This window comes from Gallus gallus, chromosome 4 (assembly GCF_016699485.2).
Source record: "Gallus gallus isolate bGalGal1 chromosome 4, bGalGal1.mat.broiler.GRCg7b, whole genome shotgun sequence".
NCBI lineage: Eukaryota > Metazoa > Chordata > Aves > Galliformes > Phasianidae > Gallus > Gallus gallus.
The window spans coordinates 15,484,802-15,502,820 of NC_052535.1; the positions used below are offsets into that span (position 1 = coordinate 15,484,802).

General features: G+C 44.8%; 2 protein-coding genes across 2 annotated transcripts; both read right to left on the reverse strand.

Moving 5' to 3' along the window:
- Nucleotides 1–896: 896 nt before the first annotated feature.
- LOC121110638 lies at nucleotides 897–2,532 on the reverse strand. The gene has a single exon (XM_040700156.2). It carries the CDS (start codon nucleotides 2,330–2,332, stop codon nucleotides 1,775–1,777), a length of 558 nt encoding a protein of 185 aa, XP_040556090.1. The 5' UTR covers nucleotides 2,333–2,532; the 3' UTR covers nucleotides 897–1,774.
- SH2D1A (SH2 domain containing 1A) lies at nucleotides 897–16,841 on the reverse strand. The gene is made up of 4 exons (XM_003641119.6): nucleotides 16,655–16,841; nucleotides 6,152–6,215; nucleotides 4,063–4,198; nucleotides 897–3,793 (listed from the first exon to the last, which is right to left on the reverse strand). Exons 1-4 carry the CDS (start codon nucleotides 16,789–16,791, stop codon nucleotides 3,756–3,758), a joined length of 375 nt encoding a protein of 124 aa, XP_003641167.1. The 5' UTR covers nucleotides 16,792–16,841; the 3' UTR covers nucleotides 897–3,755.
- Between the last annotated feature and the right edge of the window lie 1,178 nt (nucleotides 16,842–18,019).

Below are 18,019 nucleotides of genomic sequence, written 5' to 3' on the forward strand. Positions count from 1 at the left end.
CATCACTCCTTGGCTGAAAAATTTCCACCTTACCTCTGACCTAAATCGCCCATCTTCTAGTTTAAGACTATTCCCATTTGTACAATCACCACCATGTAAAAAGTCATTCTCCCTCCTGCTTATAAGCTCCCTTTAAGCACTGGAAGGCTGCAATGAAGTCTCCCCTGAGCCTTCTCCGAACTGAACAACCCCAGCTTCTTCTACCTGTCTTCAAACAAGAGGTGCCCTAGACTACAGGAATTCCAGACTTGAGGGAACCCTAAAGAAACAACACAATCAAGCCTCTATCTTAATAACTCACATACAATGTTCTCAGCTTTAGATCTAAAATGGCAACTTCTGGCCTATTTTATTTATTTTTAAAAATAACACTGCTCTTCTGGAGTCACCCATAGTCAAAGCAGTTATCTTCAACTCACTGCACAACAGCGTTTGCACCATGCAGCACTCGAAGTCAATCGGACATTTCTATAGGAAACAGTCCTCAGGCACAATGTGTCCCACCATGCTTATCACCATGGTGCAGCCATTTACAGGGACCACTTCTCAGTACAGACTTAGTTCCTCTGTCCTAAGACAGCCAGCCTAAACCAGAGTTCAGGCACAGTACATCAGAAGCAAAGGAGCTCTCCCAGTAAGCTCACTCTGCTACGCGCCAGGACTTCCAGAAAAGGAAGATTTGCAGGAGCAGAAACCTGTAACAGCCACAGAGCATCTGCCACAGACATGCAGAAAACTAGGAAACCTTTAAGGCACAGACAAGGGGTGAAAGGTTCAATCAGCACAGCCCCAGAATCAGCTGGTGCTGAATGTTGTGCTTTGAGCTGGTAACGTTCAGCACAGCTCCTCTACTGCTGACATTTGCTGAATTATCTAACAATATTAAAGAACAAAAACAGCTTTTAAATATTTTATTAAAAAGTAAATCATGCTAAATCCGTCACTGTATAGCACTGTATGAAGATAAGACCCTTGCTTCAACCAATCAGTATAAGTAACAGAAAGACATGGGGAAAACATACACACACAGAGTGTAAAATATGATGCAAAGGGGAGGGGAGGGGAGGCAGGACATTTCACTGCAAATGAAATGTGGCCTTAATTTAGACAGACATTGAGTAATGAACAGCAATCGTCACAAATTTGCAACAGCATTGTCCACCGCTTCCTGTTACCATGCAGCTGTTTATTTATTGCATTTACTCCCATTGAGGGTTTACAAGGAGCATTTTGTGCTTCATGATGAATGTTTTATTGCTGCATTCTCTCTCTCTCTCTTACTCTCTCTCTCTCATTCTCTTTCATACACACACAGCCACTTATAGGAATAAAATAAAATAAAAGATAACATTTCCAGCCTTATCAAATCCAAACTAAAATGCTGCTTCAAGCGGCTGAACCTTGCTGAGTGCCCGTCCATGCCTCCCATTTATCTCTTCACTGTTTGCCTTTCAGTGAGGTAACAACAAGCCAGAATCTGCGACAAGACAACTAAACAGAATAAGAAAGTCTGTCTGCCTGTTTGGTAGCACACTGTTGGGTGATACTCCCCAATGTAGCCTTATGCTACGGATATGGCTGCAGCCCTGCCTCTCCCCATTCCCCTGGTCCACAGCTTGGCCCCTTCTGGTGGGATCTGATCTGTCCTGCTCTCCCAAGCCTGCAGCCTGGTGGTTCTGGAAAAGCTCTCTACATCTTCTCAGAAATTCCCAGACTTCCAAGGTGTGCAGAAGAAATTGGAAGTACAGGCATGAAACATTTAAGCATCAAACTTTTAAGCAACACAAGCTCCTCCATAGAAGGAGACTCTACCACCTCTCTGGGCAACTAGTTCCACTGTTTGGTCACCCTTACCAAAAAGAAGTACTTCTTCATGTTCCTTCCTACGTTCAAGTCCTAGGCCGTTACTCCTTGTCCTGTCGCTACATGCTACCAAGAAGAGCCTGGCCTCATCCATTTGCCTCCCACCTCCCTTTACATACCTATAAACATTATTAATAAGATCCTCCCCCAGTTGTCTTTTCCCCAGGCTGAACAGCCCCAGGTCTCTCAGCTTTTCGTCGTACAAGAGATGCTTCAAGCCATTCATCATCCCTGTGGCCCTCTGCTGGACTCCTTCTAGGAGATCCCTGTCTTTTTTGAACCAAGGAGCCCAGAACTGGACACAGAATTCCATATGTGGCCTCACCAGGACAGAGTAGAGGGAGAGGATCACCTCCCTCACCCTGCTGGCCATGCTCTTTTTAATGCGCCCTAGGGTCCCATTGGCCTTCTTGGCCACCAGGGCACACTGCTGACTCATGGCCACCTTGCTGTCCACCACTACATCCATGTCTTTCTTTGCAGGTTTACAGACATTTTTTGTTTTTTGGGGTTATTTTTTCATCCATTTGCAATCAACATTAGCAGTGTACTTTGGAAGGGAGGGCTTTTCTGATTGGCCCATTTCTGCTGGTGAAAGTGTGACTAACATTAACACAAACCAAGTGGGCTGCAGCACATCAGTTCTGTTGGGAAGTGTTCCCCAGTGCCAGCCAGCCCAGGAAGCTCATCAAGTTCAGCAGCCAAGTGCTCCAGCACTCCTATGAATCATATCATAGAATCATAGAATTGCTCAGGTGGGAAAAGACCTTAAAGATCATCAAGTCCAACCACAACCTAACCAAACTACCCCAACTCTAACAACCCCCTGCTAAACTGTGTCCCTGAGCACCACATCCAAACAGTTTTTAAACACATCCAGGGATGGTGACTCAACCACCTCCCTGGGGAGCCTATTCCAGGGCTTAACAACCCTTTCTGTAAAGATTTTCCTGATATCCAACCTAAACTTCCCCTGGCGCAACTAAAGTCCATTTCCTCTCGTCCTGTCACCTGTCACTAGCGAGAAGAGACCAACCCTGCTTTTGCTGTAAGCACCAGTGCTAACCCTGTAAGGCAACAAGTCCTCCAGGTGTAAGCCTCTCCTACAGGAGCCCAGCAGCAACTTACTAAAACACATGATAGGGAAATAAAAGTAAATATTGTGTAAAAATTTATATATTTTTTTAAATTACATGTGGTGGGAATTTTTTTCAAGTAGAGTGAATACTGAAAAAATAAAAAGTATGAGGTTCTCCACTGGTGACTGTTCTCATTTATTCAGAACATTACTTGAGCTTTCAATTCTTTATGCAAATTAGAAATTTTGTACATGGAGACAGCACTGAGTGGTTCTGTTGCATTACAGAGAGCCTGATGTAGTGGGAACTCAGTTAGTGGGTATTCCCCCGAGGCCATGTCTAGAATACCTTTTGGAACTATATGACAGTCACACAGACGCCAAGTCGTTGTTCAAGGGAAGGACACTCAATATAAACAATTTTCCTAAGCCTACAAAAGGGGTCTTGCCCATAAATGTCTATCAGAAGAAAGCACAGAAGAGTCAAAAGTCAGTTTATGTAAAATAGACGGACTAGTCTCGAGATTAGAAAATATTTTACACTTAGGACTGCAAAAAGAAAAAAAAAGATATCACAACATTTAGTAGCTGATGTTTTTGTCTTCTCTCTTACAAAAAAATAAAAAATAATAATAATAAAAAACATTCTGAAATGTAAAACTTCTAATTTTGGAGCTAGAAATACTAGGGAACACATTTTCGCAAATGTTACAAGAAAACTCACGGAGTTGTACTAACTATCATAGCTTATGCTGTTCTAGAGCAGGACTGGAAGCGCTACTGGGAGGTAGGGTTATGCCAGTGGGAAATGTCTTCATGATGGCTGCAGGTAGTCACGACCGTCACTTCTACCTGGAGAAAAATAAACACAGAGATACGGATGGATGAACACCACAAGTAAGAGGACAGATCAGATGAACCACCCCTACCAGAGCCATGGCAGTGGGGAGGCAAGTATCTGCCTTTGATGTACAACTCAGGAATACTCATTTTTAAATGGATTTTCTCATCAGGTTGAAGTCCCTAATGAGTCACATTTTGAGCTCATCAAGGCTCAAGATCTCCACCCCCATGGAGGGCCCTGCCCCTCACAGCCGAGGCTGCCTGCACCCCATGAGTACCTGGGGAATACTTGGCTTTTGCACAGTTGATGACTGGATGCTTCAGGGGTGTAACAATGCCCTGGTCGGGTTTCTGGAAAGCTGAAATGAGGTTGTGCATTTTCCGGAAGAGCCGCCGGTGAACCCCAGGTGCCGTCTGTGAATTCAAAGGTGAGAGGTGAGGGGAGGCCAGGCAGTCAGTGCCCTGGTGCTGAGTCCTTGTCCTCAGAAAGGCAGCCACGTGTCGGTATGGAGCCAGCCCTTCCCTCAGCCCCTCCATGTGTGAGCCTACAACAAGGTATGAGCCATTCCTGCTCTCCTTCATCCAAGTATGATTCCAACATTGCCTCAACAAATGAAACTCGGAGCCTGTGGTTCTTGCTAAGCACATTCTCAAGTGGTCTTTTGCTATTTATGGCCCCGAGTCAAGGCAGCCTGCAGTGCGCCTGGGAAACACCAGTAAGATGACCATGAGAGCTGCTTGGCACTGACCATCCACCTCACACCACTAATCCCAGGCACAGATACTGCCCAATTGCAAGCCTTCCTTCAAGCCTTCAGTGCTTTTCAGTGTGTTCACTGAGCATTCCCACCTATCTTTTTGGTGCAAAGGAAGCAGTCAGACATTACCTAGTTTATCAAAAATGGGATTTTTTCAATTTTTTTATGCTAGCATCTTTGCAAATTATTTGCTAAATCCTGCCTCCACTGCTATATGCCAGAGGCTTCCATTAGAAGGGATTTGACCAGCACTGTTTTCATTTCCCTGCCTTGTTCCTAAAGGATGGATGTGATCTAGGATTGCCCACACACTACATCCCAGAGTAGAAAGCAGAAAGCAAATCTCCAGCATCAGCTTTGACGACACATCCCGTGGGGACAAGAAAGAGGGCAAAATGTAGGCTCCTGTTCTTAGCAGTTGAGTCCAGCATGGTCTCAGCGCTGTTTACACTAAGATTTCCTGTTGTGTAAAGGAAGAGTTATTGTCATGACTAGCACTTCCTCTACACAGGTTTTACTGAGAGTCTTGAGCCCTCAGAATGCCTGCTCTGTGAAATACAGATGAAGTTTGCCTAAACACAACCAGGAAAAGCCCATGCACAGGAATCCAATGGAAACCATGGAGGAGCAGTAGGAGGCCCATTCAGCACTGGACACTGTAGATGTTGCTGTTATCAGGGCCAAAGCATGCTGCGGCCTCACTCGGCGCGCCCCTGACAGGTAGATGCCCCAGGGGTTCCAGCACTGCTCCAGGCCCCAGTGCTGCCCCAGGCCCTCTTGCCAGGCAGCGCAAATCTTCAGGGTGTTCCTTGTGCAGTACAGGAGTGAGTTCTTCCTCAGCACCTCTCTCAGGGCTGAGGCAGATAGTAATTTAGTCTGCAGCAATGTGCATGTTTTATCTCTTGACCTGATTCCAAGTAGCACCAGGACTCACTCCTGTCTTCCAGAGCACTGCAACCACTTCTGTTAGCACAGTAACCAAGAAATTATGCCTGTCTAGCAATTATTTAATGTCTGTAAATCAGGCTTAATGTGCAAACAGAAATATAATTATAAAATAATATGGAGATTACATCCAAAGAACAAGATCTTCATAAAAGAAACAAAGGTTATCACCTAGATTCCATCAATCTAAATTGTCATCTGTATTGCAAATAGTGTTACGCTATGCCTGAATTACTGGTTTCTTATCAACCGAGTGAAAATACACTTTGTAACAAGTTTCTGAAGAGAAACCAAGTTTACAACACTGTACATTGAAAAGTGTTTACTTAAATATTCTAGTGTTAATGATATGTGAGATGGAAAGGAACTGAATACTGATTGCGCTTGTCAAATTATAAAAACATAATATTTTTTGCCATTGAAAATGATGCAAAATAATGCACTAATGCATTATGCAACAGCTGAAATGTAACAGGGAATTAATTTATGAGTTCAAGATTGTCAGAAGTGGCACCAAGACATCTTTGTGATGGGTTCACTCAACATCGATTACCTTCAATGAAAATCAGACTTTGCAGAAGCATGAATAATTTGAATATATTTCATTAAATCAATACCAACACCATACAGGATACCGAAGTTTTCAGAAAAGAGAAGCACACACCTCAGCACTCCAGGACCCAGATTCTGTCTTGGATACTCGGTAGGTATAAACGTAACCCTGATGCCTGTGGAAGGAAAAAAAGCCAACAGATATTTATTCTTCATTTCTACTGCCAGGTTTCACTTTGTTACAGGGGAGTCAGTTCATCTGCTAACCCCTCCTTAACAATAAATTCACCCATAAACATTCAAGGCCAATACAAAACTGGGACTCAGACCAGAGGCAGCCTTTAACAAACTAGGTTTTTTTGGATGAGGGGACTGGTCTGACTCAGATCTAGTCTGGCAATGTTCTGTTATTCCAGGTTAAGTGGCAATGCTTTGATTCCTGCTTCAGCATTTTTATTTTTAATTTTTCAGTGACCTTCTTTTACTGACAAACACCAAAAATACTTTCCCTGGGGGGGGGAAGTATAAATAAAAAGTGAATTATTGGCATATAAGCCAATGCTTGCTGTTTTATGATTTATTTAAATGCAGATGTTCCCAGAAGAAATAACATGACTGCAATTTGTTTGGAAAGCTAGAATCACAAAATCCAGGTAAATTACTTTTCGCTTTGTGAGTACATTTTTAATTCTCAAACACTGAATATGAAAGAGTATGAAATCTTTCTTCTTTTTAAATCTAATTTGAGTCCCTTGAGAGCAAGGAGCCATCCACTAACTGCACAAGGCATGCTGATGTGCAAAGTCTGTCCTGCTTCTCATGAGAGCCCAACGCAGCAAATCATTTACATGGTAAATATCCAGAAATCTAACTCAGAAGCAGAGAGAACTCACAGTAGTTCCACAGGTACAACATTAATTTAGGCAGTGTCAGATAAGAAGACCATATATTACACTACACAGATTTACAGGAATACCCAGCAGGATTTTAGAGGCCATTCGCTATATCAGCATCAATTCTTCAGAAAGCAAAAATACACTACATTTCTTTCCAATTATACACAGTATTATAGTAGTTATTACAAAATAGCAGAAAGCGTCAATGACACAGACACCGTATGATTGCAATTACTTACGCTCCATGTCATGGCTCCTGGATGAATCCTTGTTAGAAAGTCATTAGAGCAAACTCTGCAAAGCAGGCTCAAATATAATTTACCTGCACAGGAAGCTGTTAGCAGTTGTCACAGTGCTGTAACCCCTTGAAGTTGGGGCAAAAATCCCTATCATGATTTCCCCACCACTCTTCACCTCTCGGAGACACAAAACTGTTCCCTTCTGGCAGGGACGAGGGGACCAAGATCTGCACACCACAGTGAGACACCGGGAGCAGAACACAGCCCCACCATCCCACCACAACCTCCACTGCTGAAGCCATCAGGGCTGTGGATGGGCACAAAGGAGCCCCAGGTGCGCAAAGCCCACTGTGCTTGTGGCAGGAGGGAAGGCCATGGAAGGGCAGCATTTCTGTTCTGTCTGTCCCATGGAACCACAGCCATTGCTCCTTGATGCCACGGCGCAAGCCTGGTTCTTTTGAAGCACGTCTCTATGAGCCACCATATATGTTCATGTTCAGGGAATTCAGTCCCATCAGTGCCCTTAGACCATCTCGTGCTATTCTTAAAACCTTCACAAACCATGCCTATATCCTCAGCATGTCACAATGCTCACTTCAGTCTTATCCCTGGAAATCACAAGGGGATTCCCTGCATCTGTGCACATACATTGCCAGTCAGTATATGGTTACTGAAATCAGGATTTTATAGCCCAGAGCGCTCTGGGGAATACCAGGGGCACCTTGGTGCCTTGTCCTCTCTCTTTGAAAGCATCTAACCACCTCCATGATTATTTATTTATTTATTTTTGGTCTCTAACAGGATCATCTAGTAAAAATCTAGACTTCCTTTCTTGTCTCCTGCTTTTGATAATACTCTGTGCATTACCAGTTCTTGTTCTTTGTTCTCCTGAAGCATTCCAGCTGCTTCAGTTTCTTTAGAGTCTGATTTTTCCAGACATGGCTCTTTCTCTTCCTAAGAGATTGCATGACTTAAAGTGCTTGAGCAGCTGGGGTGCTGCTCTGAAATGTCTGGTGTCTTCTAGCACTCTGCTAGGTGGGTTTAGTAAGCCACTGGTAAATGAAGGTCAGCTTAAGTAATGCCGAGGACAAAAGCAGGGTGAGGTATACTACAGACATCTATCTCATATAAAAAGAATTTCAGCTTTAAAATAACTCACTCAAGCCTAGAGAAAACATAAAGGATATCTCAGATAATGAGACACAGAAAAAGTAACAAGAATTTGGGACCGCGGAAGTGTTGAGCCCAGCAAGGAGCATGGGGAGAGTCTGACATTCCTATCACAAGTGGGAGCTCTGCATTCATCTGGCAAATCTACATTTTTCCCAGACGAGGAGAGACCGCAAGGCATGAAGGGGCTCACGGTGCTTAAGCTGAGAAACAGTGTTATCACCTGCTGTTGTCTCTGAAGATATCAGTAAAGAAAGGCACCCAGCAGGAGGGCAATGGCCCAGGCTCAACACCCACCACCCAGCTACTTCCAAGGAAATGTGCAAGGAGTGAGCACATCTTTTGTTAAGGAGAGAACAGGAAGGTCCTTCCATTTCACTGCTCTCCATTAGGATCTTTGTCTCTACAGAATAATGGATTACAGCTCTTCTGGTAAGTATTCTGCTAACAAATATGATCTTAATAAAACTTTCTGTTAAGTAGCAGGAACTTACTTCATTACCACTTCAAAGCTCTTTCTAACTTCCATGCACAAGCGAGCAAGACACGTCATTTTGATGTGCCAAGCTCTTTTCAGTGCTACATGGGCACTGTCTCCGTGAGAAAGGTTTCTGTGATTTAAAGTACCTAATATTTACTGAGATCAGTGTGGGATCAAGCTGTTTCTCTTAAAATTAAACAGAAGAATTAAACTTGAGGTTGTGTAGAACGTTGTATCTAAAACTGCAGATTACAAAACGTCAGGCAAAAGCAAGAGGAAAAATACATTAACTGGAGCATTGGTACAAGGAGATGAGAAAATCCCCAGCCACCATTAGAGGACAGCTCAGTCTTCCATATTTTTTCTCAATTTATGGCAGATAAAAAAGCTCCCAGTGTGACACAGAGGTCCTGTATATGGTGTGGCCATGTAACTACAGCCAAAAACCAGAGACAGGACAGCACGGGCACAGCACCGTCACCTGGGGCTTCTTGTACAGGCACGCCTCGAGGCAGACCAGACCCACCTCAACCTGAGCTCAGGGCCCTGAACTCAGCTACGTGCTGGAGAAAATCATCAGGAGATGGATATGTCACTGAGAGAAGGACTTTGGAGAGCACTCACAGTGGCACTGCCTTCTCCACACTTCTTGGAAGAGGAGCATCTCCTTGCACCCAGGACAGACCCAACACAAGCCTCCCTGCCCCTTCTCCTGGCCCATGGACTGGCCCCAGCCTTGCTCGCAGTCACAAAGCTGCTCATTCACACCCAGGAAGCACAAGGAATGGGAGTGATCCTGAATCAACAGCAGGATGAACAGGGGCCCTACAGACTCTTGATCAAAGGCAAAAATCAAAAGCAGAATACATCCATTGCTGTAAAGGCAATGCTGGATAGCACTTGAGAAACAATAGCTTGGTCACCACTGATAATTTTTTAATCTCATTTCATTTTTTTTTTAATTCCCCATAAAAATGGATGTGTTACACCAGCTGGGAACTGTACTGTCACGACTATGCTGCAATAACTTAAGTGGGAAAACTTTGTCAAAGGGAAATCTAAAAAAGTTGTTGTTACCGAGAACAGTCCATTTTGTATTATAGCTTTTTTCTTTATAGCTAGCTAATTCCTCCCAAAGAGCTACAAAGGCATCATTCACAGATGACATACCGAGACAGCATCTGTCTCCCCATCCTCTCCACTCCTCCTTTTCAACTGTGATCAGGCTTGTTAAAGCTTCATTTGCTCTAACAGGTGAATAATTACAATCTTCTGCACTGCTGAAATAGCCGGAGGATATCAGCTGCATGCTGCAGCTTAAAATTAACCATGACATTTCAGCTGCATGGTGTATTTTAAAATCATTTCCAAATGTTTCGTGTCTCAGTTGGGAAATTTTATTAAACTAATTTGTATTCATTTCTGGGTCCAAAATGGAACAAACATAAAGGGAGAAAGATGGGGAGATGAAGGAAAGCCATGTCAGCAACAAACGACATCAATTTCTTCCTCTTCACATAACTTTTATTTGGATGTCTTTGCAGTGTACTAATCAACTTCTCTCACCTGGTGTACTTGCATCCTAATCTTGCTTGAGAATTTCTCTTTATGATATTGCTTAGGAACGAGCCATGTTGTGGCTGACAAACAGTGGCCCCCAGCATTGTATGCTGCCCATGCTTGGCTTCCTGTAGCTTTGCCACATCTCAGCACTTCAGGCTGAAATTTTGTTTCTTGGGTGTTTGTCTCAATCTTTTTTGAGGTATGGGAAATGTCAAGAAATGCAATGAGAGGCAAGGGGAGGCTGTTGTGTGAGCTGGGCAATGGCACAGCTGTGAGAACTGAAGTGCTGGGCTGGAGCTGGGCCGAACCAGGAAGGGGTGCAGGGAAATGAAGCCTGAGGGCTTCAAGCTGGGGGCCACACAAAGAGCTGGAGGTGAGAAGGGCTGGAAAAATCATCCAGAGAAAGTCTGTGGCTTGGAAGCAGTGGAAGAAACAAAGAAACAGCCTGCAGCAATTCAAGCTTTCAGCAGGCTGCAAAGGATAATGCTGAGTATTCTCAAAGTGCTTTCCTGTTCCGCTCACCTTGGGAAGCTGAAGCTGAAGCCGAAGGGTGCTGCAGCCCTGAGCATCCTGTGTCACAGTTTCTCAAGTGTGAAACTGAGTTAGCAAGCTCTTAGTCTCACAAACTGAGGTAGTGTTTACAAACCGCACAACACTATGGAGATGAGTACAAGAGAGCCCATGGGGGAATCGCTACTTTCATATTCAGTGTAAGGGTTGGAGGACACACAGCAGACAGTATGCAAGAGCCTGAGTGGGTCTGGTGACAATGCCTTCCATCTCATCCAGAGGAGCCTGGTGGCTCCCAGACACCTCCTTGGGCAACAGCCCCAGGCAGAACCCCAGATGGTGACCCCAGAGTGGGTCCAAGGCGGTGGTAGTGGCTGCTGCTGCACAAGACCACTGCCAGAGCGCCGAACCCATAGAGGGACAGAGCTGTCCCGTGGCCATGTCTGGGGGCTGCACGCCCACCTGTGCTCATGAGGGACCCCCACTCCTCATCGCTGCTGCTGTTGTAGGGCTGTTGTTTAAGATATCCTCTTAAACTGCTTTCTTTTTCCTCTTAATTTTTATGTTGATCCTTTTTTTATTACGCACGGAAAGGCCAAAGAGTCTTCTTAGTTAACGTAGCAGAAAATTCTGCTTAAGCTTGTATCTCCTCATTCAGTCTTGGAATGTACATTTTCTAGCTGACAAGCAGCTTGCCTGGTTCCTGCCTTGTTTAGGTTTCAGGCACACAATCAAGGTACAGCAGCTTAGCAATTACCACCTATCAGCTAACCCAAGCTGAAGAAATAGCGTTTGCATTGAGATGATATGCAAGATACGAGCTCTCTGTCAGCAAGAGTGCACAAAATAGTTTAAATCAGTGTTTACGTGGTCTGAAAAGCCCAGCCGAGTTCACAGTAGCACTCCATACACGACCATCTGAGTTTATACTTCTGTCACTGATTCCCTACCAATGCCTGTTGCTGCATTTACCTGTGTAGCATGTAGATCTACCATAACACTGCAGCACTATAAGCAAATGCATTATCTCGATTTTCTTTTCTAAAATGAACAAAAGCCTTAAAAAAAAATGTCAAACCTTGTGAAATGCCAGTGAGTCTATATGCAAAGCAGTCTTCTGTGAAAGATTGTCAGCATCACCGTTTGAGCACTGCTGATGACCAGCAGAAAAGCTGGTTCACCTACAGGGACAGTGTGCAGCCTTCCTGAGCAGGTGTGATTGTGGTGGTCTGGTGCAGGGCAGAAGAGCCAGAAGGAATGCCTCAAATGGGAATTTACTGACACTTGGAAATAGAATAAGAATTGATTCCAATCTGAGACAAGAAAGGGCAGGAACTTACCTTCCAGTGGGGCAGTAGCTAAGCTTCGTGAATGATGATGTCCTGCAGAACAGCACATCACATCACAAAGGCAAAATCTCATGATAGTTTCATATATCTTTGAAACATTTGTAGGACTGCTTGGGAGTGATGCATTGTAGCTCATAATTAGATTTCCCATTTCTCACGGAGCAGGGAGGCACAGTTCCGACCATAAAATCCCTGGAGCTGAAATCACTGCTTGAACTAAATCTTCAAAGCTCAGGTCTGGAAAATCAGAGTAGAGCTGATCTAGATTCTGTTATCTACCAACTGCACTCATCCCATTGTGCGCAGCCTGCCCAGCACAGTGACTAGCCATCATTCAGGCTGCTGACCTTTCTAAAATCTTTCCAGAAAAATGCACTGGAATAGCTGAAGGCCATAGGACAAGTTGTTCCGCAGCAAAGATGAAGAGCACAGAGCTGAAATACCTCTGCTGTGCTGCAGAAGATTTTTTCAAAGCTGAAAATAGAGCATGATATGTACAACAGCTACTTCGAGTTGAGGGGGTCCCCCTCAGATAGAAGCTTTTGTTCCGAAGGATGGTGATTATTGCGTGCAGCCTTATAATGAATGCAATTATTCTGCCACTTCTATCAAACGTATTACATGGGAAACAAAGGAAATGCTGAGCTGAAGCTGACTCGTGATCCCGCATCACACCTTCACACTGCACACCTGATAGATCTGCTTCATCAGAAGGTTTCAGCACATTGCACTGTGGTTATGGTGACAGAAAAAACAACGTATGTAAAAGTCTGATAACACAGATACCACAGCCTATCCTCACTGCCATTGCTGCTGCTTCAAGAGCTCTAAACAGTATTCTATTGCGGCTTTTGATTATTCTCTGCAAATTGAATGCAACGCAGCACATGAAGGGCTGATTCCAAACAAATGATCTGAACATAGGATTTGACAAGTACGTCATGTTTAGCTGAACATTCACCGAGAAATATCTGAAGGTCTGAAACAGCTACTAACACACCAAGTATATGAGTGTTAAGACCCAAACTACAAACTGCTTTCTCTGTGCCATTTCAGGCACGAGCTGCTCGTTTCTGCACATGCTCTCATATAGCTGTAAAGGAAAGCGGTGCTTTTGGCACTCTCAGGAGTTCACTCCATGCGTTTTTCACGCGCTGTTGAAGAGGCTGCATCCCAAGCTGGCCTCCCTTATTGAGTCCTGTGTCCCCCATCGACTTCATTAGGAGCAGTGTGCACAGAGGATTTCTGACAGTGCTAAAAATGTCAGATGGAATATTGAGCGGCGAGGAAGCCGTATCAGTAAAGAAAGCTCTCTGGAACAACCAGGCATTGACAGCAACACCTCGGAGTGCTGCACATAGCACACATTTACAGATAAAACGTGTACATTTTTTTTAAAGCGTATATATTTCTTCTATTCCAGTTTTCAGGAGCAGTAAAAATCTTCTCGCTGTTCAATGCAACCCTAACAAATTTCCAGCAAATGAGTGTGTTCCTATGTTGGCACTGTCAAACAGGAACAAAGGATGGCCTTAACGTATATATTATCAATGCAATAATGGCATTGGTACCACAAAGATCATGAGGTACCATGCAGATCATCTGAAACAGAAAACCTCGCCAAAGGCTGCAGGCAGCATTTATGTTTGCAGGAGTCCCAGGGGATCCTGGTCCAAAGCAAAACCCTTCTACCCCTCCATGCAAAGTACGTCTGTGATCATAAAATATTTCTGAATGTGGGTTCTTTGCACTTTGCCAGAGCCACACCTAAATCTGTTCCTTCTTTGCAGACTGGCAGGCACGCTGTGCACGCACTGTGACTTGGGCTGGCAGAAAGCAGCATTCCAGGGAGATAGAGGATACATCAGGAGAAACAGAGAGAAAGCCGAGTTTTCTAGATAAATGCTCTGACAACAGGGGCATGCCTGCCGCAGCTACCCATCTCTATAGGTCAGGTTTTATGCTGCCACCTGTCTCTTTTATGCTTGCCCTGTAAAATCAGTGTCAGGCGCAAGGGATTCGTGAATCTTTGACTCTTCTCCCTTTTAAAGGTCAGGGCTCCACTTTTTAATTGAAAAAGCAAAAGGTGAATGAACCTGGCTGTGAATGCCGCTGCCCTTATTATGTGTGCTCAAAGACTGCCAAACAACGTTGAGGCTTCTGGGGAGTACCCAGAGCAGGGTGCCATCACAAACTTACAACACCTCTCCCAAAAAGGAGGCATTGCTTGAGCCACAGAAAGGCAGAGGCAATTGCAGGACTCGCCAGCGGCTGGGTGGGAAGGGCAGCCATCTTCCTGACTCTTGTTTTCCTTCTGATAAAACGTGATCACAGCAGCTGCATGTTTCCTCCTTGGATTTTACCAAAGCTCTTGTACACATACACTCTTATCACCTTTTCCATCTCTGTGCACACTGTTTGGACTTGGATGTAAGAGGTTTGGACTGATCGGTTTATTTTTCCAAAGCCGGGCTCGGCATCCTTCGCTGAATACATCTCTAATGCCTTCCTTGCCTGCTTCTCTAGTTTCTCTCTTCTGAAGTGTTCAGCTTTAGTAAATTTGCCTGTTAAGGCGCTTCTGTAGTTTATGGCACACATTTATCTAAACTGTCACTGCTACCTCCAGTGTGAACGCACTCCCTGATGCCTCCATGATAACTGTCCTCAAAGTTGTTGTGTAATATGCTGTTTATCTGAGCTGGAATATTAGGAAGTGTTAAACCCAAGCTTTGTCCCTACCATTTTTCAGCCACCTTACTATCTATGTATGGCCATATTCACCACAACATTTTTTCCTTTACTTTTTTATCAGAATTTTTCCATGACGCTATTGGAAATTTCCCTCATATGTTGTGGATTAAAATATATATATACGTTCATGATTTCTATCCTACAGGAAACCTGCATAACATTCATCAGCAATTTTTTCTTTTCCCCCTTTGCTTAGCATTTATGTATTTGAATGTGACATAATATAAAGATTTGAGTGGCCCATAATTTCCAGATACATTTGGGTGGGTCTTATTGCTCTTTACCCAAAGCTTGCAGAGCTTTATAGCTAGCAATCCTTCCTGTTCTTCCTATTTTTGTTTTATATATCTCGTTTTATATATTTCATTTTATAAAATTGATTCATGAAATTTCTTCCTGAAGATGTGTCATTAACATGGCAAAAAATCCCAACCGATTGCATGCGGGTAGAAGACCACGTTACGTACTTACAGCCTGATTTAGACTAATAGTGAACTAATTTTAGGATTCCCTATTTTATGCAGCATTGTAATATTCTGCTTGACCCTTTCTCTAATGCCTTGGTGTTCTAACTGCACTGACCGACTTCTGAGTGTTAAGGAGATATATCATCACTTTCTCTGATGGCTATTTTAAAAAGATTCTGCTTTTTTTGCCTGTTGCCATCACAGGAAGCACAGCATTCCTTACCCCTTGCTATGTCTTATTTCCCATTCTTCAGCTAACTGTTAAGGGCTGTATTTGTTAGCAGAAGTGCCTGTCTTGGTTCATCTTCTGATTTCATGATGAGAAGAAAGAATATATCTTCTGCCATGAAGACGTTCTGCTATGAGGTGGTGTATTTGTGGACTGCCTATTACCTCCTTGCAGTTCTCCATTTACTGGTCTGCAACAGGAGAATAATAATACTCACTTGGAGCTTAATTGCATATTGTTGGAAACGTATTCAAGACCTTTGGGGAAAACCTGAATAATGATTCTTCCTCTGCTGGTTTTTTTGCCCTCTCTCTTTGCTCGCTGTTAGCTATTTTCTTTCTGGCCCTAGCGCTGTTTCCTCTTGCTTTTCTTCTACTGAAGCGAGACACAACCATCTGCATGGGCACACCTTTGCTCTGTCAGTGCATTGGTACTTGGTTGTACAGCAGTCTCTCTAAGGACTTCTCATTTCTCTGCCTTTGCCAAAAGTAGGGAAACTAAGATGCCTCATTAAAAGTCCTGTGTCTTTATAGTTTTCCAGCTCTCCCAGGGCGGTATCTACTAATACCTCTCTAACAGATCACCCCATCGAATATTTCCCCTTTCACTTCATGTGGTGAAATGTTTCCAATTAGTCTGTTACCCATAAATATTCCTCATTCTTTAAAGGTAGTTTAATCCAAGCATGAAGGATTATAGGACGCACAGCCTGACCAAGAGCACCCCAAAGTGAGACCACACAAGGACGATGCCTTCGCTGCCCTCTCCAGTGAGTGCTACACTGGAAGAGCAGCAATCAGCACGCACAAAGCTGAGCTGCCCAATGCTTCTTCATGGCAACTCACCCACCCGTCTGTGCTCAGACCCCACTCAACCTCACTGCATGGGACTCCCCTGCTCTGCAGATTCCCAAGCTGGGATCCGCAGCAGCCCTACCAGCCCTCCGCCGCCCGTACTCACAGCACACAGAGGCAGTAGACCCCTGGGATGCTCTCGCTGTCCCGTAGCAGGTAGCTGCCATCAGCACCGGCCGCCAGCAGCAGCTTCTCCCCAGCCTCGCGAGTGATGCCCCCGTGGTAGATGGGCAGCGCTTCCATGGCAGGGCCAGCTCTGCCTGCACTGCTGCCACTGAACCCAGCACGGCGGTGGCGCCGCTGAGATAAACAGGATGTGTTCACACTTCTCAGCCTCCGCAAAGGGCAAAGCAGCGCTGAGGGAAGAGTGAGGAACGAACATTACATCTTTTGCTTTTTGTTCAAGCATTGGGTTTTTTTCCTTTGCTTCTTTTTGTCTTCCTGTTTCGCAAGCTGTGACAGCATCACAGCCATCTTGCAGCCTACCCTGCCCAGGTGTCCCTGCTCAGCCCACACAGGATGTGGTGCCTGGCATGAGTTGAAGTGCTAACAAAAAGGGGCAAGTGGGATCCTGAGGGCTCTCTGCTAATTGGAGACGGAGTTATTAAACCTCTGTTTTTGCAAAATCTTGAGGAGTGAGAAACCAAAGGCAGCAAGCTTGGGCTCGTGGCCGCACCAGGCTTCTGGTTTCAGGCTTCAGGCATGAGTGTCCTGTCCAGCACCCACAGCCCAGGCCCCAGGCTAATTTACCTCACAGTGGGTTGTTTTCATAGCTGTCAGTCGGTGGTGTTTAATCACTGCTAGCACTTGTTTCTGCTGGAGGCAGGCAGGCCGCAGTGCAGGTAGGGAGGCCCCACACATCCTTCCTGATGCCATGAGCACCGCTGTCACCCACGTGTGCAGGCCCTGAAATCCAGAGACATCTCTGAGAAAAAGCTGCTTCTCCCAGCTGCTGTGGTCACACAGTTCCTCAGTGTGCTTCTTACTCGGAAGCTCAAGGTTGAAGCCTTGCTTTTTGCATCCCCTAAAGCATCCCTGCTGCAGCCATGTTCCCACAGCTGGGCGTGGGGGGAAAGGGCATGAACTGAAACACAGCGGTAAGTACAGGTCATGCTTGTGACACAGTTGCTCTGAACAGAGCTGGCTGGCTTTTCCCCTGCGGGATGGCATTTCCAGCAGTGTGCCACTGTGCAGCTGGCAGCGGGGTGCTGCACCCTCTCATCAGCACCAGGCTCCAGCATCCCCAGGGCATCATGTTCTGGCAGGTGACTGCTCCCTGCCTGGTACCAGGGGGCTGAGGCAGGAAAATTTCCTATTAAATTAGTCTGACAGCTTCCAGTGTCATGTTCAATGATTCTTCTTTCTGGTGATGCAGGTGTTCCTTACCTCATTTGCTGAACTTAAGGACTGGGCTATCCTGGTCATTTTTTTTTAAATGGATTGTTACAGTATTTGCACAACAAAGTAGAGC

Bases quoted from the DNA above. Each gene is read 5' to 3' on its own strand.
- LOC121110638 (XM_040700156.2), bottom strand. From the start codon at position 2,332: ATGGATGTAGTGGTGGACAGCAAGGTGGCCATGAGTCAGCAGTGTGCC.
- SH2D1A (XM_003641119.6), bottom strand. From the start codon at position 16,791: ATGGAAGCGCTGCCCATCTACCACGGGGGCATCACTCGCGAGGCTGGG. The intron at 6,216-16,654 runs GTGAGTACGGGC...TTCCTTCCACAG, and splicing joins GTCTACTGCCTCTGTGTGCT to GCATCAGGGTTACGTTTATA. The intron at 3,794-4,062 runs GTACTCATGGGG...ATTTTTCTCCAG, and splicing joins AAAAGCCAAGTATTCCCCAG to GTAGAAGTGACGGTCGTGAC.